At 38.6% G+C, this 26,294-nt stretch overlaps 2 protein-coding genes across 6 annotated transcripts in view; both read left to right on the forward strand.

Moving 5' to 3' along the window:
* The window catches only part of TENT2 (terminal nucleotidyltransferase 2), a 58,514-nt gene extending 46,252 nt beyond the window's left edge, over window positions 1-12,262 (forward strand). For all 5 annotated transcript variants that reach the window (XM_082651163.1, XM_082651166.1, XM_082651165.1 and 2 more), the window contains 3 exons: window positions 6,849-6,940; window positions 9,155-9,234; window positions 10,833-12,262. In XM_082651163.1, coding sequence (XP_082507289.1) covers window positions 6,849-6,940; window positions 9,155-9,234; window positions 10,833-10,907 — 247 coding nt within the window. In that variant the 3' untranslated portion in view covers window positions 10,908-12,262. The remainder of the gene's footprint in view (window positions 1-6,848; window positions 6,941-9,154; window positions 9,235-10,832) is intronic.
* A 3,078-nt stretch (window positions 12,263-15,340) lies between these two features.
* The window catches only part of CMYA5 (cardiomyopathy associated 5), a 107,172-nt gene continuing 96,218 nt past the window's right edge, over window positions 15,341-26,294 (forward strand). The window contains exon 1 of the mRNA XM_082650105.1: window positions 15,341-15,578. Within this exon, the coding sequence (XP_082506231.1) occupies window positions 15,424-15,578 (155 nt within the window). The 5' untranslated portion in view covers window positions 15,341-15,423. The remainder of the gene's footprint in view (window positions 15,579-26,294) is intronic.

Consider the following 26,294-nt stretch of genomic DNA (forward strand, 5'->3'; position numbering starts at 1 on the left):
AGTATGCCGAGTGAATCCCATGTATTATCTCATTTAATCCTCACAATAACCCCTTTCAAACTTCGGGAATTTGTGAACTTGAAACTTGCCCGTAACGATACAGTTAGATAGCTAGAGAACTGGGATTCAAATTCAGGTGACTAAAACCACATTCTTAGTTGTTAGACTGTATTGGCATCATCTGTTGTGTCATGTAAATTAGATATTGGGGCAAGTTCATAGAAGAAAGATATTTTTCTGCCATGTAGAGTTTAGGATTAGAGCATCTAGAGAAATACTTTGAAAATCATCTGCTTTGTTGGACTGAAACAAAATGGTAGATGTGCAGGTTTGTATGTTAGTTTAGTATTAACAGAAACTAGCTTGCTGTGTCAAATGAATCTGGCTAAGAGGTTTTGAACTTTTGGACGCACTTGTTATGATGCTACATGAGTTAGGTGACATCTTCACCTACTGTTTCATCATATAGTGCATTGTTGTTTCATACCAGATATTTTCAGAAATTTGACTGTAGGGAGCATAGCCAAGAGTGTAGTCATGGTAATGAACTAGGTGCTGTGCAGAAGAATTCTGGCAGCCATTAGAAGCATTTGTAAGGATGTTTTCTGAACTTTGAGATACTATTAAAAAATTTCCTTTACTTGAAGACAAAGAATTAAGTGCCTGTGAAAGGATGCTTGAGTACCTGGTATGAATGGTGCAGAAATTTTATATGGCCATTTAAAATTACCATTAAAAAGATTTTCTTACCTACTTCACTCGCAGCTTTCTCCTTAAACCTTGCTGCTGAAAATTCTTAAAATGAAGCCAGCTTTCTAGAAATGTACCTAGGAATGAGGAACTGACACAATAGGAAAAAAAAGGATCAGGTGGTTCAGGAGTCTAGAAAAACATACAGTCAGAATTTAATCACTTTGTAACTTAGCAAAACAACAAAAAAGAAAAGAAAATTTTAAATTCTAAATATCTTACAGACTCATAGCTACTGGAGATTCTAGGAACCTTAAAAGGTATCTGTTTTATAATTCTCTTTATTTTCTGGATGCCCAATCACATGTCATTACTGCTAGTTTATATGTTGGATTAAAAATACATACCTATATACTTAAATACATACATTTTTTGAAAACGGAAATACAAAGAACAATTTTTCTATCTCCTTTCTTACTATTTTTTCCTCATTTTATTTCATCAGTAAATCATTGAGTGCCTACTCTATACCAAGCTATTTTCTATGCACTGGGGATATAGCAGTTAACAAAAGTGTCTTTATGGAGCTTATCTTGTAGTATGGAGAGATAGACAGTAAACAAATGTACAGTATGTTAGATGGTGGTAAGTAGAGAAAAATAAAGCAAAAGCAAGAAAGGATATTCTGGTGTGTGTAGTTGTTGCAATTTTAATACCTGTATTGCCGTTTAATACCTAGCGTGGTAAGACAGTCTCACCGAAAAGGTGACCTTTGAAATAAAGACCCAACGGAGAGGAAAGTGTGAGTTATGTGTCTATATGGGAGAAGAGCTTTCCAAACAGAAGGAAAAACAACTGCAAAGACCCTGAGGTGGAGGTTTGCCTAACATGTTCAAGGAACAGCAAAGAGGCCAGTGTGACTGGAAGAGAGTGTAGAAGTCAGTGATGTCAGAGAGTTAAGGAAGTCCATGTCATGTAGGGTCTTGTGGTTAATTTTGATGACTTTGGCTTTTCCTCTGGGTAAAATGGGAAACCACTGGAGGGATTTCAGTAGAGAAATTGCGTGATCTGATTTAGTTTATAACATGCTCATCCTGGTTGGTGGATAAGAATAGACTGAAGGGGGAGCCGAAGGCAGAAGCAAGGAGACTGTTTAGAAAGGTGTTGTAGTAATCTAAGAGAAGTCATGTAGCTTGGGTAAAGGTGGTTGCAGTGGAAGTGGATGAGAACTGGTCAGATTCCACTTACATTTTGATTTGCCATAGATTAGATGTGACCTAAGAGAAAGTGAGGAGCCAAGAATGGCTTCTAAGATTTTGGCCTGAGCAACTGCAAAGGTGGAGTTGCCATTAGGTGTGATGCGGAAGACAAGGGAGGAACATTACTGATTTTGAACATTTTAAGGTTGAGATACCCACAAAATATTCAAGTAGAGATACTGAGTAGAGTTGGATATACAACTCTAGAGTTCAGGAGCGAGGTCACAGTTAGAGCTTTATATTTGGGAGTTGTCAGCAGGTAGATGGTATTTAATGCTAGGAAACTTTTTGAGAAAACCAAGGGAATATAGATAGAAAAGGTTTAGTCCAAAGACTAAACCCTTAGATACTCCAGTGTTAAGAGGGGTACAGGAAATACAGAAGATACAAGAGTGTTTTAAATGACAGTGAAGAGAGAAAGACAAATTCAGAATGTAGATATTCTGTGAAACAATTGGCCTAGTCTCTCAAAAAGTCAATATCTTAAAAAAAAAAAAAAGTGGAGGGGACATTTCCAGATTAAAGAGATGGAACAATCAAATACAGTGGATGAACCTGGATTACAACCTGATTGTAGAGAGGGTGGAAAAATTATAAAAGGCATTTGAGTTACATTAATTTCTTGATGCTGTTGGTATTACAAAGGAGAATAGCCTTATTCTTAGATATATGCCAAAGGATAAAGAAATGAAGTTTCACTCTGTCTGCAGCTTAAACAAAAGGGTCAGTTCAAAACATACACATATACACAAGCAAATGTGGCAAAATATTAACCACTGTTGCACTGCTTTTAAGTTTTATGCTTTTCATTTTTCCCTTTGAAAAATGTCAATACAGAGATGAAATAAAAATAGATTAGGTATGAGAAGGAACTAATATATAGTAATCAAAAAAGGAAGAATCATTGAGAAAGGAGGAAAGCCAATAGAATGTGGTGTCTTGGAATCCAACGGGGAAAAACGTTTTGAGGAGGAGGGAGTGATTATGTGCGTCACATTTTTTGATAGATCAAGTACAAAATGAGAACTAAAAGCTGACCATTGAAGCATCTGTCCATGTGGAGGCTACTGGACCCTTGACAGGAGCAGTGGATAAAAAGCGTCATTGGGGCCTTTCTCACCTTCTGAAATGGCCCATACTCTGTGGAGTGTGTTTCTCCCAAGGCTGGTCTCGCCTTCTGAGATGGCCCACACTCTCTCTGTGCAGTGTGTTTCTTTCTAAATAAATCCACTTCTTCCCTATTAAAAAAAAAAAAAAAGTGTCATTGGTGTGAGCTAAAGAGAGAAAAGGAGGGGAGGATTTAGGTAGTGTAGCTAACTCTCTAGGGAAATTTACATACTTGTAAAGGGAGCAGAAAAAGTGGGGTAGAAATTGGAGGATTAAGCAGGGTTGAGATTTTGTTTTTAGAAAGAAATTTTGCCATCTTTATGGCAAAATTGATGATACCAGAAAAATTGTAGTAAATTGTTGAACAGTCTACTTGTTTGAGTAGAGAAGGATTGGAATCTAGAGCACCAGTGGAATAGAAGCGCTGACAATTCATTAATAATAATGAGGAAAAAAAGAATATATAGATACAGACAAATGCAGGTTGATGTGGTGGGAGCTAGAGGAAACTATCTTTTGATTGTTTTAGTTTTTTTAGTGAAATGAAGCATGGACATCAGCCAGGAAGGATTGTGAGGGAGTAGATTTGAGAAGTGAGGAGAAGGTATGAATTGTCACGTAGAAGAGTAAAGGAGTGAATTAACTATGGAAATATAGTATGATTGGTGGGTAGTGGCATTTAGGATCATTTTGAGCTAAGTCATCATGAATTTAAAGTGATCATAAACGGAAAGGTCAATATGGTTGCATTTTTTCTCCAGCGCTGTTTAGCTGCTTGGGAAAGGATTGGAGTAAACAAAGATTTAATTATAGTTGTATCAGCCAAGTAAGTTCAGTGCAGCAAGAGCAGGTAAGAGAGTTGAGAGATATGCAAGGGAGTGATTTTAATAATTGACCATGGACAGGACATATTAAATTCAGTCTTGAAAATGGGCACAGTGTTGCCTACATGACATCTAGGTGGCAGTTTCCAATAGGTACTTGTACATTTTGTCGTGGGGCTTAGTAGCTGGAGAAGAAGATTTGGGAAAGAAACATCAGAGTACTGAAGCCCGGATGGGTGCTCTAGCATTTGAAAAAGATTGAAAAAGACAAAGTCCTGATAGACACCAGCATTTAAAGGGTCAGGCAGAAGAGGAGCCAGTCAAAACAAAACAAAACTCCAGGATTAGAGTCAAGCTTTTTCTCTGTTTACAAGATTTGAAATCCCTAACAAAGTGTTTGTTTGTTTGATTATTTGCTTCCCAACCCTTAGTAATAGAATAAAAATATACAATTTTTTCACTTACTTTGACTAGTCTTAGCATATATGCAGTCATGTGGTATCGGACACATAATTTTGTCTATATTAGACTTAAATTTTTCTTTGTAATGTTGTTGAAGTCTGCATTTCCAATTTAATCAATTGTCTCAAAATACTTTGTTTGTCACAAAAAGAATGGCTAGAAGAGAATTAATAAATGAGTACCAGCTCATTATCATTACTGAAGAAAAAAAGCATCTTACCAATATAGTCAGAAATCTGTTTTATATTCAAAAGATTATCATACATTATCAGATCTGTTTTAGATTAAGCCCCATATCTGTTGTTCTAGTCTTTTCTGAAACATCCCTCTTTTATAGATTGTATCTTATTTTATACTTTAATTATTGCGTGACAATGACAGATTTTCACATGGCAAGCAAATTATGGTAGAGAAATATGGTATGATAAAAGGCTTAGTTTAGAGCCTGTTTTAAAGAAGGAAATGTATAGGGAAAATATTTCTAAATTACCATTTGAATTCTACATTTAAATTCACCTCTAAGATTAAAAGTAGTATATAAGTTATGTATCATGTTTATGATTTGAAATATTTAATAATTTCAAATATTTGAAAGTTCTTCAAAAATGCAGTAGATTGAATCAGTCCAAATAGTAGTGGTTCAAATATTCTTTTTTAATTCCTCTATGAAGTACTTCAAATGATACAGTCATTTAAATAACTGAATTGTTTGGGTTGTTTATAGGTTGAAGATTAAACACTATCTGATTAGTGATGAAAAAGTGAATATGGTTGTGTCACATATGTTTCTGTGATCTAGTTTAGAATCAAATACTGGCATGTAATATAAATTCAGGATTGGATTTAGTAGAAATATAGTGGTGAAGAGAGTTCCTTTGATTTAAGAAAGTAAAAGTTTTAGTTTAACAGCAGGATACAGTATTTCAATATTTTAAACTTGTCTGAGAGAAAAAAATCAGTCCACCTCCTTTTAACATAATATTTCCTATTTTAATTCTACTGCAGATTCCACTGTCCTATAAGTTGAAATTAGAAACAAGTAGTCTCAGGAAAAAGTTCATTTCATTAGTGAAATTTGTCTTATGCGGTATAAAGTGAAGTAGCACAAAATGTAATTCTACTGTAATTTTGTGTGGGTCAGCAATGTGGTTATATAACTCTCCCCTTTACATTGTTATTTTTAAGAAAATTTTGGTAACACACTTGGACCAGTAGAGCAGTGTACTTCTTTTCTGTTTGGAGTCCAAACTAACAGAGCTGCTGCACATGAAGGATCTAAAACATCTTACTGTAACCAATCCTAAGTATTTCTTTTTGACAACCCACTTATTTTTAAAAAACATAAATTCTGATATATATTTTTAAAGAACTTAAAGCTGTCTTTGCAAACTATTTCTAAACTGTATTCTTGGTAAGAAAAAATAGAAAATCATACTTTGAGGATTCTTTTCAGTTATCAAACTTTGCAAGATGCAATATTTTCTTGCATGTTTAACATAAATTAGTCAATTTTCCAGAAACAAATGCCATACTGGACCCACGATTATATCCTTATGGATTCTCTAATAAATAGAGACAGAGTAGGACAAGTGTTGCATTTGGAATGTCCCAAACCATGGTCTTTCTCCTACTGAAATGATGGAGAAAGCTAAATACAGCTGAAAAAAAGATATCAGCTATACCCCAAACTCATTTTTCTATTGAATACAAGCTGAGTGGTTATGTGTTTTTAAAATGTTTTTGAAAAAAGGAAAATTGTACTTGTATAAAATTATTATAATTTGAACTTGTACAAAATTATTATAAATTTAAAAGAACAGTGTAAGGTTAGGATATACTAAAGACGGGACAGTTTACCTTCAAGCATGCTGATAAAATTGTTTTACTTGAATAAAACTTCACTGTTAACATCTACATCTGATATACAGCAATAACGGTATGTTTTCATAGAGTATTTTTCTTTTCTTAAAACAGCATCTTCTTGCTTCTACTGGAAAATTAAAAATTTTTCTACTATAAATCATATCGGTAGAGGTGCACCTGAACAGAAATTATTTAATGATGCCAGAAAACAACACAAGAAGATTACCTCTCTCTTACCAAATAAAAAATTCTTACTGGGGTGTTAACAAGGAACATAGTTTTTTTGCTTACCTACATTTTATTTTTCATATTACTTCATTTATTCAAAAAATATGTATTGAATACCTAGTTTATACTAAGCAACTAGGTGAAGAGTGAAATACACAAATAGCTCAGCATCTTGGAGCTTTCATTCTATTTAGGGGAGACACACAATAACATAATAAATAAGCAAATTGTTAGAATGTAAGTGCTGTGGAGACAAACGAAGTAGAGAAGGGGAAATGGGGATCGAGGTGCAGAGGGTTGAAGCAAATTCCAGTTCTATGAGAAGATCAGAGTAGGCTTAACTACTGATATAATAAAAATAATAAAAGGGAAGTTAAGAAAATAGTTAACATGATTAATGTTTTTCTTTTGATAGCTGGAACAGTCAAATGATTTCAGTTCGTGAAGCCAAAGCCATTCCCAGGCCTGATGGTATTGAGTGGAGAAATAAATACATCTGTGTAGAAGGTAGCTTTCCCACAACACTCTCTATTTCCTATCCAACTATCATCATGGTACTGAGAGAATTACTTGAATACTTTCAGCTTATATTTCATCTAAAAGTAATACATTTATGTTCTGAAGTGGTTTATAAGTCTTTTAATCGTAAGATTTTAATTAAAAAATAATTTAAAATTCTTTAGTTGTAAAATAATAAACATGAATTTAGGTGTCGAATCTTTCCAGTCAGTAGGATTTGAGCAGTCTTCACGCACCTCTCATGCTTGTAGTTGGTTGAAATTTAGTTTCATGACTTACATACAGGTAGAAGAAAATGATTTTTTGAAATAAAATTAGTTCTTTTATACTTAAATATTGATAATTAATACAAGCTAGATTTTTATGAATATTAAATTGATTTTCCTTTAAAAATTAAATGGTCTGCAGATAGTCTGTTCTCTAAAATTAATTTACATGTAGTTGAATATTTCTTTAAGTCAGTGGAAACTGACTTCAAGAGGCAATATTCTCACAGATGCCAAGTTGATGACTTTTGTAAATCTTGAGGTAACATAAAGGGTTGAGATTTGGCATTTGCAGGAAAACATCAAATTTAGAGTATTTTAATCTTGAATTATAATGCAACACATTAAGAGTTTATAAATGTGAAATTGAATCTCCTGCTTTGGTCTTTCGTTTGCTAAATTGCACAGTGTGTGTATGTTATTTTAGTTACTTGGTTCTTTTGAATATTAAATACAGTTGTAAAGTGCTACGTACTGTGATCTGATAGTTTAGCATATGGCGTTATTTTATTTTGAAAAGTACTGTGACAATAAAGTTTTTTGAAATAGCCTTTCTGAGCAATAAAAAAATAAGCAAAAGGAGTTTTTAAAATTACGTACCTGGTTATATGACAAATCTAAAATTAACATCTCCATCAAATTTCCTATTCTTTCACACCTTTTTTGAGGTCTTTCCCCTCATTCTAGCAACTTCATTCTCTTTCTCACTAGTCTCTCTCTTTCAGCTTTACAGCATACATAGGTCTTCTCATCCTTGAAAAGTACTCTTGACTTGATCCTACTGGCTTTTCTGAGTACTTTTTTTCCTCTTTTTTATGCCAAAATTCTTCAACTCTAGTAATTTTAACCTACTGCTGGCATTATTTCAGCTCGCATCTCACTCCTGATGCCTTTAGTTATCCTTCTTTTCTCACTGTTATCTTCAGTTTCCTCATTCTCTTATATAGAATCAGTTTCTTTGTCTCTATATATGAACTCTTCTCTCTTATTTTGTGGGTGAAGGGTGAGTGGGGTGAGGGTAGGGACATGGAAAGTAATATTGGAGACACACACATAAAATCTCTTATTTTGTTCTCTTCCTGTCTTGTCCACTTTTTTCTCTATCCTGTTTTTCTGTCTTTCACTGCCAAATTTCTAATACAAGTTACTGTTCTCATTGCATTTTTTTTAAGCCATTTAGTCACACCATAATTCTCTGCACTGTCTTCCATCCTCCCTGGTATTAAACCTCTACTTTCAAAGGCATTGACCTTTCTCCTACTAGACAAATCAGTGGGTTTTTATTATTTATTTATTTATTTATTTATTTTTGGCTGCCTTGGGTCTTCATTGCTGTGTGCGGGCTTTCTCTAGTTGTGACGAGCGGGGGCTACTCTTCGTTGCAGTGCATGGGCTTCTCATTGCGGTGGCTTCTCTTGCTGCAGAGCACAGGCTCTACGTGCATGGGCTTCAGTAGTTGTGGCTTGCGGGCTCTAGAGCACAGGCTCAGTAGTTGTGGCGCACAGGCCTAGCTGTTCCGTGGCATATGGGATCTTCCCAGACCAGGGCTCGAACCTGTGTCCCCTGCATTGGCAGGCGGATTCTTAACCACTGCACCACCAGGGAAGTACCTCACAGTAGGTTCTTGACTCTATGATTCTTCAGAAATCTTACCTATTTTTATGATTTATACTTAATATACCTATGCTGTTTACTTAAAGATGTTTACTTTAGACATCTTCTCACTTGAATTTTATCTACCTTGTTAGACAGCTCATAGCTATTATAAAACTATTTATTATACACATAAATCTGATGTTAGGCTAAACCACATGCAATTGCTACTGTGTAGGTCAGAAACTGTCAAATATTGGCAATTTCATATAATTCAACCAAATAAAAAACTGAAGTTCTCATTTTAATAATTTCTTGTTTATATGTGCATTTAACATTGTAGAACCTTTTGATGGAACAAATACAGCCAGAGCTGTGCATGAAAAGCAGAAGTTTGACATGATCAAGGATCAATTTTTAAAGGTAAACAATGCATCAGATTAACTCTAGAAGCATTAGTGCACTAGTGTGCTTTGAAAATTAAAAAAAACATATAGGTAATAGGAAAGAACAGCTCTGGTTCCTGTGTTGTGAAGCAATTAATGTGGCGCAATAGGGAATTTATTACTTGAATTTAGAAATACTCCTTCAGAGAGATCTGACTCCGCTTTTACTCACATGGCTTTCACTTTGTGAAAATAAGCATTTTCACAGTGAGCTTATTAAGCTCTCAAAATGAATGAATAAAACCTAAAGGACTCCTTTCCCTCCTTAAAATATTGGGGAAGAAATATAGCCTTAGAAGAAAGCCATGTCTGTTCCATATTTTTCTTCTATATACCCCCTGTAACAAGGAACTAGAGCTCCATTTTATCTTTGTTTATATTCTGAGAAGTTAAACAAAATGTATGTGTTTGTGTGCACACACATTTTATATATATAAAGTCATATATATGTAAACTGTAGTTTATTCCTTAGCTCTCTAGTCCACAGTATGAATTTTTTCATCAGTGATCTTGCTAGGTTTGATTCCTAGCTTCAAGTTATTCAACAATACAGAGTAGAAACACATTGATAGAAATATGTATAGTAATATTATGAGACATATAGGAGAGAATACTTCATAGAATAAAAAGATCAAGGAACTTGTGAAGATCATTTTAGAGGCATATTTTTTCATTACCGAGACATCATAAAGTGGACTTTATTTTGATGATTATTAAAAATGCAAGTGTATCATGTTTACAGGCTGTCCTTCAAATTAGGCCCTCTCAGTTTGTCAACCAGAATAGAAAATTTAGAATGAAATGGAATTCTGTAGGGCAAAACAAGTATCCAAGAGGGAATGTTTTTCTCTATCAGATTAAATTGAGAACTCAAAAATAGCATTTGTACATTTCTGTTCTTACTGATGGGTGAGCTTTCATTTATGATTGTTTAGCTATAAAACCAGTACTTTTAGTCAGTTGAACAACTGAAGTAAGAGCAAACTGCAAAGATCTGCAGCCAGATTTTTTGGTAGTGGGCCAGATTTTTAGCTTATGAACAAGAATTTCAGTTTCTTTTTTCTCTTAAAAATTCTTTTCACTCTTCTTGTCTAGATGTATTGTATAAGGTGCTTTATTATAGATTTACTCTCTCTTTCTTCATAAATACAGTTTTTAATTGGAAGAGCTTTCTAGATACAAAATAGTCAGTCAAATAATTGAAGTAATCTTTCCTTACCCTCTCAAACCCAAAGGTTTTGTATTAATTACTTTGCTGTTTTAAATGACATTATCTAAATCGGTGAATAAATGTTAATATTGTCAGTTGCATCTTTTTGTACAACCTATGTGCTCATTTCTTTATTAATGAATTGGAACTACACAGGTGTAAAGTTTTTAAATAACATCTTTCTGATGACAGAAACAATACTTTTACTGTGTTAAAAACTTGGGAGATAAAAACACAGACACAAAAAAGTCACCCCAAATTTTACTGCCTTGAGAAATCACTGTTAACATTCTAGTAACTCTCCTTTCAGCCTTTTGTTCCACATATATTTTAGGTTTTAAGAATGATTTTTCTTTCTCTTCCAGTCATGGCACAGATTGAAAAACAAACGAGATTTGAACAGTATACTACCGTTAAGAACTGCTGTCCTGAAAAGATAACTGGCCTCTATTTCTTAATAAAGAACAGTAGTAACATCATAATGCATTTTGTTTACCTTCATCATGGTTTCTTTTTAATTGTTCTTCTTGTTTTCATGTTTTATTCTTAAGAGGACATACTTATATATGCATATTTTATTATGACATTTCCTAATAAAACCCTTTGATTTAAAGATGTATTTTTGAAAATGTTTACATTGATAATTAGTAATATTATGGCATGAATTTTCAGGAGATCAAATAAAATATTTTTTTGAGAATTATCAAATAAAAGTTTTTTGCTATAACTGTAATTAATTGTACCACATGCTAATACTGAAGAGATGTGTGGACTGTTTTGGAAAGAGTCTGATGTATACATACTTAAAAGTATCACCTTCGGTAGATGGTTTGTTGCCTGAGTCTGTTCTAGTGAAGTGAAGATTCGAGTCAGTTATTCAGTTACTTGAAGCAAAATGAAATCTTTTATTTCAGTGAAATCACTGCAGAGGCATGAAATACTGGACAATTGCCTTAAGTCCTCACTTGACTCATCAGGATAAACTGAGGCTTTGTGTCGATATTAGCATTTCATTAGTACCTCACATGCTTTTGGTGTACTTGTGATTGCTTTAAATTTTGTGTTGAAACAACTACATTTTGCACTGTAATAATATGAGCACTAACTGTGTATTGTACAGCAGTTAGGGAATTGTTTTGAAGAATCAGTTCAGTGTAGACATTTTGAAAAGGTTAAGTCCTCTGTGCTTTATGGTAGCTTAGTGCAATTTGCACTTTTGTTTTACTTCCCGTTTTCCTGCTTTTATTTTTCCTGTGACATGAAGCAACAGAAACTGAAAGATCAAAGTTGAGATTATATCCTGTTGATAGTATCAGAGTTTTTTCTGTGTATAATTATAGGATTGTAATCTAAACTGGAATTTTTAGGCAGTAAGCCACTATAAAATGTTCTAGATAAGACATAACATTATTATAAATAAAAGCTTAATGTTTGTAAAGATATCTTTTCCACAAGAAGAAATAGTGGTGGCTGCTAAAAATGCTACAGTGTTTATTAAGGTCGTTTTTGGTTTATGTAAATATTTGTAAATTGGTCAGTGCCTGTAAATTTAAATATAAATAATCTTAAAAACAGTTTTAACTTTTTCAAAAGGACTTTCAGAAGGACTGTGTACAACTTCTTTTAGACCTGCTGTAGCACAGTTTGTACCTCTAATGTATTTGGTTTTTTTGCAGACCAATTCAAATGCTAACAAGACTTTTGCTTTTTGACTTATAAAAGGTGCATATTTTCATTTTTTTCTTTAAGTTTAAATTTTTGTATGATCAAATGGAATAAAGTTTATATATGGAAATTGTCGATGTGTTTTTTGCTTTTTTTTTTCTTTCTTTTGTGAAAGTCTTTACTTCTGAGATGAGATTGAGGCTGTAGTTATCATCTGGAGCTGAACCGAATCCAGTTATTGTGTGTAATTATTTAGATTATGCAGAGAATCTTGGAATCAAGTTCATTCATCTTTAAGCCAACTAGCCACATCAACACCCTATTTCTCTGGCATTATTAGGAATGAAGCTTTCCACACAGGTGAATTTTTCAGTTTACTGATGATTAATGCTTTTGAAGCAATTAAGCTTTATGTACTAGTTCTTTTTCTTGGAAATTTCCCTAAAATGTAATTTACACTATGCAACTCTTCTTTATCAGAATGTGTTGAGTATAATTAATATTCCAGTAATGACTCCGGGTAATAATTATAAACAATAAATAATAGCCATAGTACTCCGTAGTAATACTGTGTAGCTGTCAGACATGGGTAAGTGTCTGGGGCATTCTGCCTCTACAGTATTATGACATTTCCTAATAAAGCCCCAGAATTTACCATGGACTCCTTCATGCCACTGTTTCCTCAGCTTTCAATGACCACCAGGCCCCCTATCTCACTGCTGCTGCTTTTCAGCCATATCGCTATAACAGATAAGAAGTTAATAAATTTACACCCAGTCGTAAATCAATAGACTGAAACCTAAGATTATGCACTTTGTGACTGCTAAATATGTCAGATAAGTGGTCTGTCAATATATGAGAGAATTTTTTTTTTTTTTTTTTTGCAGTACGCGGGCCTCTCACTGTTGTGGCGTCTCCTGTTGTGGTGCACAGGCTCCGGACGCGCAGGCTCAGCGGCCATGTCTCACGGGCCCAGCCGCCCCGTGGCATGTGGAATCTTTCCGGACCAGGGCACGAACCCGTGTCCCCTGCATCGGCAGACGGACTCTCAACCACTGCGCCACCAGGGAAGCCCTGAGAGAATTTTTAGGCTTTTAAATTATTTTCAATATGAATTATTTAATTGTGTTGTGAATAATACATTCTTTTCTATTTGTATTGATCTGGCCATTTCTATTTGTGTTGTTACTCAGGAAAGTAGTGTTAGAAAGTTTAAAATGTGCAATCTGTACTGCAGTTCTAAATTTTGGATTGGTTTGAGCTAAGATCTCCACAAATCTTGTTGATTATAGTTAGTGTTCCTAAGAAATTTTGAGTTAAATGGAGGGAATATACCTGTAGTTTTTTTGTGTGTGTGTGATACGCGGGCCTCTCACTGTTGTGGCCTCTCCCGTTGCAGGCTCCAGACGCGCAGGCTCAGCGGCCATGGCTCACAGCCAGCCGCTCCACGGCATGTGGAATCCTCCCAGTCCAGGGCACGGACGCACGTCCCCTGCATTGGCAGGCGGACTCTCAACCACTGCGCCACCAGGGAAGCCCACCTGTAGTTTTGATTAGTGTTTAATAGATCCCACAGCTGCAATTGATTCCTTTTTGTCCTAATGAGCAGACACTTGGGATTACTAATGCAAAAGCCAACCTGCTGTAAGAGAATGCATACTGCTGATGTTACACCTGGTTTAGTGAACCCTGGAAGGCTGGACTTGCTGTCTTCCCTCTCATGCCCCCTAGCTGATGCTTCTGTACTGTACCTCAACTACCTGCGGTTCTTTGCCCACAGACCTAATGCACACATATGAGCTAGGGATAACTGTAACTGGGGAATACTACCTAATTTACATTTATCATATTTAACAACTCTGTGAATAGAATTTGCTGTAATTAAAAATCAGTGTTAGCTCTTTTAGCCATAAAATCATTCTTATGAAAAAAAGATCTTTATGTATTGTGAAGATATCTCTACCTGTTGTACATAGCAGGCCTGTTCTCTTCAGTGCAGGAACCGTTCATTAAGCACCTACTATGTGCTAAGTACTTTGCTAAGCTTCTGCGCTTGTATGAGATGGGGATAATGGGACAAAGATAAACTTACAGTCTACTGGGGAAAGAGACACAAACATAATTTGAATATAGGATAATGTGGGAACCTAAAACAGTGTTATTGAGCTTAAGCTGGGGATTTCAGAGAAAAGTGTGATCTTGAATGATGAGTACCCAGGTAAATAAAGACGGGAAGAACGTTTCAGGTGGAAGGAATTGTGTACATAAAGGCACAGTGGTGTGACTTGATAAATGTTAGAACTCCTGACTTCCAAAGACAAGACCAGACAGCTAAGATGTGGGTTGTTAGCATTTATCTTCCCAAGGACCTTGTGCTTTAGTCCTAGAACAGTGGGAAGCCATTGAGGGCTCTTAAACATGGGCATGGCATGATCTGGGACTTTGGGTTGAATTTCAGACAAAACAGACTTTGGCCAATGTAGGGAAATTATTCCTCTTCAAAGTTTTAAGATTTGTGGAGATAAAAGTTTCCTGGCTGAATAATCCCGGGGTCACTGAGGAAGAGAATACACAATATTGATTTGCAAATATAAAAGGAGCCAGTACTGAACAATGGTTCAAAACTGGGCTTTTGAAATGGGCAGACTTTGTTTCCCATTGGGTCACCTTGCTAGCAAAAGGAGACCTTGAGCAAGCTAGGTACCCAAGCTCTTCTGAGCCTGTTTTCTCATTTATAAAACCAGCATCTTAGTTAAACCTACCACAGCAGAGTTGTGAGGGGGAAATTACGAGTGCCTGAACTAGTAGTAAGTGTTCTGCTCTGTAAAAGGGAGTAGTTATTTGGTTGGGATAAGGGCCCATCGAGTAGCTCAGTTCTGCTGCAAACCTGAAGCCTACCAAACCCACTCTAGAGGGAAGAGAAGCAGGGGGGCTGTGTGCCTTTCCTCCTCCCAACTCCCGGATGCAGCGGGAGCCTGCGCCCCTCGGAGTGGTGCTCTCCAGTTGCCCAAAGGGCCCGCCAGGGACCCGCCTAAATTGGGGCGGGGAGGGCTGCGGGAAGTTAGACGCGCAGGGAACAGGAGACGCCGAGCCCCGGCCCCAGAAGCTCGGTGGTGAAACTTTCTGACGCTTTCTATTTAAAGTCGCGGGGCTCGCCCGCCCCCAGGAGGGAACCCGAGCCGCCCCGCCAGGACAGGGCAGGGCCGGGCCGGGCCGGAGGCGCCGTCAGAGGGAGAACACCAGGCGCTGCGCGGGCGGTTCCGGCTCCAGCTCCGGCCCGGGAGAGGCGCGATGGCTAGCAGCGAGAGCAGCCACGCCGCGGACAGCGCCCTGGGCTCCGACGCGGACGAGGAGGTGACCCGGGGGCTGGACACTGAGGAGGAGTCGGGGGGCGAGGAGGACGAGACGGCCGCGGAGTCGGAGTCGGAACCGGAGCCGGACGCCAGGTAGCGTGGGCCCCTCGCTCCGGGCCCGCAGCCAGACGCGCGCCGCCTGGGCCGGGAGGGCGGCAGCGAGGCTGGAGGGGTGCTGCGCGGGGGAAACGCCGCACCCTTCCTTTCCCTCTTTTTAAGCGCTGGAGTTCATTTCCCTCGAGCTAAGCACTTTCTCTCTGGGGGCGCTGCCTTGGGAAGAACTTGAAGGTGAAGGTGCTTGCTGTCAGCTGGAGTGACAGGCCCGGCTGGAGCAGCAAAATTCATCCCTCCCCATCCCCCTTTCCGCCCTCATTACCACCCCCTCCCCCCAGCCGGCTCCTTGTGACTTGCTGCTGCTCTTGTTTATTCTTGGGGATTTACTTCGGGTTCTGCCCAACTGCAGACTTGCGCAGAAATGCCTACATTTGGCCCAAAGCCTAGGAACAATCTTGAAACCCTGAGCTAGAGGAGAAGAGGGTATGGGGTGGGGTGGAGGCCGAGAAGCCGCTCTGGAAACTTCAAAGGACTGAAAGTCTCCTGGATGCCCAGCACTGACCTAGGTTGCTAGAAGAGGACTTAATTTTTGTACAAACGCCCATACATTCTTTGGAAAAAAGAAGCATGAATTTCAGTCACCCCTGTTATTAAAATTCTGCTTTTTTTTTTTTTTGGTCTCAAACATTTATCAACATTACATGTGAATACAATTAGGTAATAACTATACACAAATGTGGTCTCCCTGCCTCCCTTCTTTCTTGCAGGCCCTAAAATGAGAACAGCAGGAATCATCTCCTGTAGATTTGGATTTGTTTTTACCTTTCCTTGTTCTCTTTGAGTATGGGGATGGGGGTAGGGTGTTTGTTTTTAGTTTTAGGTTTTTTGTTTGTTTTTCGGTTTGTTAGTTGTGTCCCTTCCTAAATCTATTAATATCAGTAGAAAGGCTTTGTAGGTGACAGATGGTTGTGCAGCACTGCAGAGCACCCATCTTACCCAAAGTTAAAAGTGCCGCCCAACCAAAGACAGCAGAGCTGAAGCTGAAACAGCCCACAGAGGGGCATTGATTAGGGTGAACTGTCAGTCAGATAAGAAGTCTGGAATATCGGTCACATATTTACCAAGTGGGGAGCAGGCACAGTCCCTGCCCTCAAAGACTTTATGGAAGAAGTTAGGAAGCAATATGGGGACCATGAGACAGTGTGCTGAATACACGAGAGGGGAGGGAAGGACAGACCATGGTACCGTGGAAGGTCAGAAGAGTGTGTAGATGTGCGGCTGCCTTCAAAAGTAGTGGGCATGACTTAGGCCCTGGAGAATGGGCAAGAATTGCAGAAAGGAGACGCAGAAGAGAAGGCACCTGTGGGAGATGGAACAGGAGTAGGGACCTGTGATTCCTGGGCAGTACGGAGAAGGGGAAGTCTGTCAATGCAGCCTTTTCCCTTAATGGCATCCAGGATCCTCATATCCTTTTGCCCAAGCAAAATTTGCACCCCTGCCACCCAAGAATCTGAAAACTCATTTACTCTAAAATGTGAGCAGCTGATAGAGATTCAAAATACCACTTTGGTGTTGTGTTGCCCTTTGCCAAAGGTCAAGATCTTCAGGTAAAGGCATAATTTATCTGCAGTAAATGTCAGCCTGCTCTGACTACAGATGATAAGGTGGACACCAGGCCAAGCGTCGGAATGTAGAGTGGAGGGAAATGTGGGGGAAGAGGTAGATGGTGGTGGTGGAGGCCTTGAAAGCCATCCCATTTAAAAAATTTTGGATTTGATGACATGGGTAACAAGAAATCAGTAAACTTCTGGAGAGGATTTAGGAGAACAGATTGGTGTCATTGAGAAAGGAGACTGACAGGCAGATTGGAAAGTTGTGTTTGGGGAGGGCTCAGAGCAGAGAGGCAGCAGCAGAGAGAAGGAAGGGAGATATGTAGGGATTGCTTCATGGTGGGGCAAGGCGAAGGGAGGTGGCAGCTGTAGGCTCTTTCAGGAGAGAGGTTTCTGTTGGCAGGAACTCCTCTGGGAAGTGAGAGTTCTTGAATGTTTTCTAACCTCAAAGTGTGATCAGAAACCAAACCATTTTGGTGGGCGTGAGTTTACAAATATGGCCTAAAGTTCTTCTTTCTTCTGAGACTAGAGGTGAGAGCTTCGAATATTCTCTAATTTATGGGAAGGAAAAATGATGAGACATTCTTCCTCTCAAATCCTCCATCCAAGTTTTACAGTTAAAAGAGGGCTCACTCCATGCCAGGCTCAGTTCTCATTTTAAACCCTCCCAGCAGCGCTGTGAGGTAACTGTCCTGTTATACGTGAGGAAACCGAGGCTTTACGTAATTTACTGAGGGTATAAGGCAAGTAAATGTAAGAACCAAGATGTGAGCCTCTGTCTGTTTACTCCCAGCCACTGCTAGACTTCCACACCTCCCTTCTTTTGGAGGAAAGACCCTTTCTTACTGTAGGGGAAACTTGAATGGCTCCAGCTAACTTCTATATGGAAAGGTTATTGGAGGAAAGGGAAAGACCTTTTATTCACTATTCCAAATAATAATGGGAGTTTTCCCCTTCTTGAATGGAAAAGTTGTCTCTGTCTCTGTTTCCTCAAAGATCAGAACTATTTGAAGAAGTTGATTTACAGACTGATTTTTTTTTTTAATTGAGAGGCATGAAAGTAACATGAAAGTAACTGAATGGAAATAGCTTAAGTAATAATAACAGAATGATTGATGATGGCATCTCTTTTGGTATTATTAAGCCATTATTAAAATGTTACTTATGAAGATTTCTAACAGTATGGGAAGTGCATATATTGAATTTGAAAAAAAGTTCATTTTATAATTTAGAATGATCTCACTATAAAATAAAGTGTGTATTGGAAAAAGGCTTAAAAGGTTAATAAAGCTTAGCATAATAAAGGTTATAGTAACTTTTATTAACCTTAAGGTTGAAAAAAGGTTAATAGTCATTGTCTCTGAGTGATGGGATAATGGTCGACTAAACTTTTTTCTTTAACTGTATTTTTTGGTTTTTCTGTAATGAACAGACAGTGCACTTTATTATCAGAAAAAGACTTCACTTTTAAAAACTCAAAAGGTACAAAGCGTCATCTGCTTGTGCATCTTTTCTTTGTTCTTCCAGCAATAATATATAGAATTATCTATAGCCACCTTTCTGAATCAAGGAAAAAAATCACCTTTAATTGTAAAGTGCAGGGAAGCTCACCATTATACATGCCAGTATTTGTATTAGATTAGAGAACTACCCTTCTGATATATCATTCAGTGATATGAATATCATTGGCATGAAGAGTCCTGAGTGGCAACCCTGTTTGCCATTCCATCATGGGCAAATCTCCCATCCTCTCTGAGCTCCATATTTCTCATCTCTAAATTGGGATAATTTTACAGATTTATAAAAAAGGATAATTAGTGATAATTCCTAATTCATAGGTTGTCACAGGATTAAATAAACTATGTGAACATGTGTAAGAGTGCTTGGCCTTCAGTAGGTTACCGGTAAGTTTTAATTTCTTTACATCCCTTCAGATGAATCATTACTAGCAGCCAAGCTACCTTCTGCCCACCATTCATCAATGAGGGGAGAGTGATGTCTCCATTTTCAGTATGAGAAATGGTCCTATTCCACTTTGGCTTTCCTGTGTTCCTTCATTCACTAAACATTCATGGAATGCCTACTAATTGCCAAGGACCATGCTGGGGATACAAACATTACTAAGACCTCCATTACTGTCCTCAAGATAGTCACATTCTAGGTGGAGAAACAGAAATATGTAATTATGTCATTAACTGTTATAAGAGATATAAGGAAGAAAAGGTCTGTATGAAACACCTCAAAGTAGGCAGGAAGTCCTGGGGTCTATCCTGCCTGGAAGGATGGGGGAAGACTTCATCCAGGGCCTTTGGAGCAGGGTCTTCAATCATAATGAAGTGCCCAGAGGGCTCATTGTTTGTGGATATAAGAAAAAGATTTTCATGTTGCTAAAACTTCATACAAAAGTTGTATGTAAAAAGCATCTCTATAAAACCTGCAGGATTTGAGAGCTGGGAGAGGCTATAGAAACATCTTTTCCCAACCAATCCTTTTACAGATTCAGCAACTGAGTTTCAGGGGACGTTTGTTCAAAGTCACACAACTTTTTAGCGGTAGAATTAGGACTAGATCCCGGTGTCTGGACTCCAATCTATGTTCATTTGTTTATTCATTCAACAACTACTTATTGAACTCTTACTATGTGTCACGCACTTTCTAGGCACAAAGGATACAGCAGTGAACAAAATGAACCAAGTCCCTGCCCTCCTGGGAGTGGCTTTCCAGGTTGGGGAGACAAACAGACAAACAAATATGTAGTATGTCAGGTGGCAATCAGTGATATGAGGACAAGTACAGCAGATAAGGGTTATACTGTTTTGGATAAGGTGGTGAAGAAAGCCTCTGTGATGAGGTGACATTTGACCAGAGACTGAAGGAATGAGTATTCTAGGCAAAGAGGAGAGCTGGTGCAAGGGCGCTGAGGCAGGACTGTGTGTGGCTTATTTGAGGAACACAAGAGCAGAGTAAACAAGGGGAGAGTGATGGGAAATGAGTCTAAGAGATGGTTGGGTTGCAAATCATGTAGGACTTTGCAGGCCCTGATAAGGGCTTCTGATTGTATTCAGAGTAAAATAGGAAGTTGGGTTCTGCCTACCATACCACTCAGGGTTAAAAAAAGAAAAGAAAAGCACGGTGATTGCATTATCCCATTAAATAGTAAGCGCCTATACTCTCGTATACTCATTGAACACCTGTTGGGTGCCCAACACTGTACTAAATGTTTCAAGCTTATGGTCTCCTGTATGGAGGAAGTTACGTAAATAGACATCCATGAGTTTTGTATTTTTCTGACTGTAGTCCGACGAAGCCTGACTCTTTTGGTCTTTCCCACAGATCACTTGGAAATTTTTCAGAATTTTTGTTTTGGATCTTTTCTGTTGGTCAATTTTAATTTCTCTGTTTAAGCGCAGAGGTTTTTGCTACAACAGTGCCCAAATCTTAAAAATCATGTTCATTTGCAGCTTTGCCAGTGCCTGTATAAAAAAGGTCTGCCTAAGCTGATAGAATTAAACTTATTAGTGACATTTACGTTTAATCATTGTAAGAAAGAAACCTATTGGAAGGTGAAGGGAGTTTGTAAATGGTTTTTGTTATCAGTATGGAGCAGTCTGTTGCCATATGTCTATTTATATGATGTCTCTCACTTCTGTGCTTACCTAGGTGTTTTGACAAGTGTGTTATTTGAGACAGCCCTCTTCTGAGGTCAGTGGAAAAAGCTGAGATGGGAGGGGTGACTACTTAGGATGCCAGAGACTGAGGGAGGAGAGAAGATAAAGCAGAGGCTCTTGGAGCCAGGAATTGAAGAGCTATTTAAGTGTTGGCTGCATGGGTATTACATGCCCTTGGTGAGACTTTGACTCCGTATAGGGGACTACAGCAAGAGTTGGATTTTTTTTCTTTAAAACAGCAAACCAACCAAAATGTGGGACATTTTAACTGATAGAATTTTGCCAAAAAAAAAAAAAAGTGTCTTATATTCCCTGGATATTCTGAACCTAGGCTCAGTGAAAGCCTTGACTCAATTCGGACAAAGTAACCAAATTCCCCTTCCTTCCTACCAAAAGAGAGAATCAGGTATAAGAGACTGGATGTGGTTTGTACCTGAAATAGTAATCTTTGATGTAGCCCAGTATTATCCAATATTTCTATTGGATAATAAAATACTTACAATGTGAACCACATATATAATTTATAATTTTCTAACAGCTACATGAAAAAGTAAAAAGAAACAGGTGAAATTAATTTTAATAATATGTTTATTTAACTCAATATCCAAAGTATTATCATTTCAACATATGATCAATATAAAAACTATTAATGGGATATTTTACATTTTTGTGTGCCAAGTCTTTGAAATTTGATGTGTGTTTTACATTTACAGTACGTCTCAATTCTTCTTCCCCACCCCCAGGCTACATTTCAAATGCTCAGTAGCCACATGTGGCTAGTGGCTACCATATTGGACAATACAGGCCTGATAATACCTAGAAATCCATTAACTTCACTGGAATGCAGAGAACTGTTCCACTGATAATGAGTTCTATATGCTTGGCCCTATGCAAGGCACCAGAGACATAAGGGTGGTTGGATGGCACAGTTCCTTCTTAAGGAGCTCACAGCCTGGTGAGGGGAAGCAGGTAACTCCAACATAATGTCATAGCACTACACTGAGGATATTAACAAGGGAACAGAGAAAAGAAGTATATTCTTCTTAAAATGAAATTTAGAAAGATTTTGCAGAGGTGATACTCCAGCTGGGCAGAAAGATATTCCAGACACAATATGTGATTAGATATTCTTTAGTTCCTGGTTCCAGCTCTTGTGCTAATTCCTGCTCTGTTTGAGCTTTCTTTTTCTCATCCAGAATCACTCAGAATTTCCAGGACTGGGAATATTTGTTGAATTAATAAGTGAATGGCATGAATAAATGAGTGAATGAATGAGCAGGTGAATATCAAGTCATCCAGATTCCCTTGAGAAGCAAATTTAGTTGGGATGCTGAACCTGTTAGATTAGGTAGAATTTCATTAGTTGCTGACCATTCATTTTCCAGGAATTGACAATAGCCAGGGACTCTGGAAACACAATAGCTTGGAGGCGACAGTGATAAGTACTGAGGGATTGTTCAATTAGGATGTCTGTGGTTATCATTCCCACCTTCTGTGACTCATTGGGAAGCCTCCCCTAGACTGACCCTTGAGCTGGATCATAGAGGGACAGTTAAGAATAGGCTTTGCATTTTGCCCAGAGAAAAGTCCTCTCTTAAGGCAACCGGAGTGTATTCATTTCCAAAACTCTACATCCTAGCCTGATAAAGTCCAAGATATGTGGGAGGGTTAATTGATGCTACCAAACTGTAAATGCTCAAAGCCCTCTCATGGAGCCATTACTATGCTTTCTTAGTTTGGGTACACTTCTTAAAAAAAAAAAAATCCACAGCTAAACAGAAATTTTCATCACAAATTTCCTCTTATTGGCTGAGTTCACTAGGGCACTTAAAATTGTTGATTTGTAAATAAAATGAATTTCCTCCTGTTATGACTTCATTAAATTAACATTTATTAAGTGGAACATAGGGTGCCGGATGGTGAGCATGAGTAGCAATTCAACAACAAAAGACCACAAGAGAAATTGAGCTAGAGAAGTTTACTACTCACAAGTCCTGGAGGAAATACACAGCGTACCTCAAGGGGCCATACAGGGAGGTCAAGGCAGAGTGAGTACAGGCAAAGGGAGAGACAAAACCTGGCACACATGCCTTTATTAGGGTCTATGTGTGGAATTCTTGGGGGTTCTTGGGCTAAGACTGGATCAGTCAATTCAAACCAAAATGCATGGGGTTTTGGTAAATTTCACAGGAGTCTTATCTAAGGGGCGCACAGGGGAAGACGATGGAAGGTGAGGGAGACTATTGATCACAAAAACTGTTGGGGAAGTCATATCAGGAGCTTACTATGAGGACTGTCTCCGGGACATGTTCTTACATGAGGAGGCTGGTATCAGTTTAAGGCCCCTGCAGGCCACTTGGTCCAACAAAATGAATGCCAGAGCAGTAATGCCGCCATGTTGCTTAGCTAAATTCGAGACACCTCCAATTTCAGAAATGTACCTACTGAAAGAAAAGAGGCTCATTCATTCAGCAGATATTTGATGAGGGCCTACTGTGTGCGAAACAAAGTAAATTAAATCTAGAATGAGTGAAGAAAACAGAGGTCCTAATCTTTAGAGTTTAGTCTCTGGAGAGGGCAGGCATTAAACAAATAATCTCGCAAGTAATTAGTTGAAGCAAATACATTGGTAAAATGAATTGTGCCTGGGGAGCAGAGGCAGGGTTCTGCTAGGATCCCGGTCCTTCAAGTCCCAGTCTCTGAGGCCTCCTTGCTCCTTCCTCTGGGAGTTTTCTGTTGGTCTCCTTGTCATCTTGCTACCAACTTCTCTATCTGCCTACAACAGGAGGTTTCACTGCCCTGTGGTCCACATATTGCTGGAAGGCCTGGCTGCTGATGACATTTATCCTAGACAGGACTTTAGCATCATCTCCCTGACCTGTTTATGCTTCTGATGAGTGAACAGAGACCCAGAGAAGGAAGGGAAACCGATGTCAACTCAAGGAATAGCTAGTCTATTCCAAGCATGGTCACTTGTTAGTTTGGTCTATTTTCACAATAGCTCTATGATATATGCATTGTTTTCATTCCCATTTTATGGAAGAGAAAATGGAGACTTAGCAATCTTGAGTAATTTACCTAATGTCAGATGGCTAGTAAGTATGCTAGGATTCTAACCCTAGTCTAATGGCATAGCCAATCCTGGAACACTCATGAGTTCAGTGCTCATCACCAGCTCTAACACACATCTGGTGTTTATTAGCCAATTTCTTTCTTTTTTTGAGCATAAATTTACTTTTAAAAAACAATTATTTTGATTTACTTCTGATTTTAAAAGCAAAACATAAAAGCCCCAGACAATCTATGTAGTAGCTAATCCTGACCAGCACCTCAGCTATATTAAGTTTCCTAATGTGTAATAGGGAGAGTAGGTCTTATGTTTAAAAATAGATGTTAGAAAAAAAAAAAAAAGATGTTAGGCAATCCTGTGTGCTTGAGTTTTAATAAGGTCAAACATAGCAACACCAAAATAACTTCTTTGCATGCTCTATGGGATCATATGATAAATGTTCAATAGGTATTTACTTATAATATCTATAAAATTCAGATCCTCTGTTTAAAAGACAGAATTTGTATGATTTAGCATGGTATACTCTGAAGTTTTCATATCTAGTATTTTTTTTTTTTAAGAGAGAATGAAGAGAAGAGAGTGAGACAACAGTCTGTCTCTTCTTAGAGTTTTGGAATGTCCAAGAAGGACAGTTTTGGAATGTCCAGTAAAGTCTCTCTTCATCTAGCACCATTTTGGGCATAAACCAGATTACAATGCAAAAACACTTGATAGGATTGAAAAGACCTGGGTTATCATCCTGGCTCTGCCATTTACCAACTGTGTGACTTGGGGCAAGATAGCCTCTCTGCATCTTTACCATGGCTTCCAAGGCCCTACCTGACCTGATTACTTCTCAGCTCATCTCATACCCTTCCTCTGCTACATTCCAGCCACACTGGCTTTTTTCTGAACCTCCTGTGTGCTGTGCTAAGCCTGTCCCTGAATCCAGGTCTTCACTCTTGCTGTTTTCTCTCCCTGGAACACTTTTTCCTTAAATCCACCCTTCACGTTTCGGTGGAAATGCCACCTTCTTAAAGAGGCTTTCTGCAACCATCCTGCCTGATGGGCTTTCTTCACATCTTTCACTATCGCATTGTTCACTGTTTCACATTCCTCTTCATGGCACCTGTCACTGTCTGAAATGGTATCTTTTTGTGTATTTATTGTTTATTGCCACCACTAGAGTGGAAGCTGCATGAGGGCGGGGGCCTTGCTTCTCTTCTCTGCTACATCTCCAGCAGCTAGAACACAGTGTCAGGCACACAGTAGGTGCTTAAGAAATGGTTAAGTGCATAAGTGGTTGGATTGCAACACAAAATGTTTCATTCTAGGATCTCAGGTTTCCTTCTCTCAGATCAATACCACTCTTCAACACCTTGTTCTTAGGTGCTAAAGCAAGGATAGGGAGAATGAGAACTGGGAGTGGTCTTTGAATTTGGAAAATGCAAGTCAACAGAGAGAGATTAATGACATTGAAATGTAAATGCCTTTGAGAAGGTTAATAGCTTAAACGTATCAGCATCTGTTTTAGGTTGGATTCCCTTTGGAACAAATACCTTCAAATATAGGATCTAAGAGACTCTCCTGGGAGAAGAGGGGACCTGGAAGGGGAAATGAGTGCTTAGAAGAGTAGTGAGAGGGCACTAAGGGCAGACTGGCATTATAGCTGCACCCCTATCTATGCTGCACAGAGGAGGGAGCTAAGGGTATTACCTAGGAAACTGCAGAAAACAACTTTCTCCAAACCCTTGGCTTCAGTTCACTAACAGCCCTGGGAGGCAGTGATATTCTTATCAAAAGAGGCATGGGGGTTGGGAGAAAGCATACACAAAGTTAACAGTGTTGATATCTGAACTAAAATTGCCTGATAACCGAATGTATAGTTCATTTGGCCTGAAACCGCACAACTTACACTGGGACTTGAACTCACAGGCCGGGACTCAAACCCAGCCAAAACTCAGATTGGGACTTGAACCCACAGTCTTTTATTTATTTATTTTTTTGGCTGCGTTGGGTCTTCATTGCTGCGCTCGGGCTTTCTCTAGTTGCGGTGAGCGGGGGCTACTCTTCGTTGTGGTGCATGGGCTTCTCATTGTGGTGGCTTCTCTTGTTGCAGAGCACGGGTTCTAGGCACGTGGGCTTCAGTAGTTGCGGCACGCGGTCTTCAGTAGTGGTGGCTTGTGGTCTCCAGAGCGCAGGCTCAGTAGTTGAGGCGCACGGGCTTAGTTGCTCTGCGGCATGTGGGATCTTCCCAGACCAGGGGTCGAACCTGGGTACCCTGCATTGGCAGGCAGATTCTTAACCACTGCACCACCAGGGAAGTCCCCCACTGTCTTTTAGTTGAGATTGCACACCTGGTCTCAGGACTTACTGAAGTTCAGGTTCTTTATGTCTCAGTGCAGAAGGAATTCAGCCAGAGGCAAAG

Source organism: Grampus griseus (genome assembly GCF_964374135.1).
Source record: "Grampus griseus genome assembly, chromosome: 3".
Taxonomy (NCBI): domain Eukaryota; kingdom Metazoa; phylum Chordata; class Mammalia; order Artiodactyla; family Delphinidae; genus Grampus; species Grampus griseus.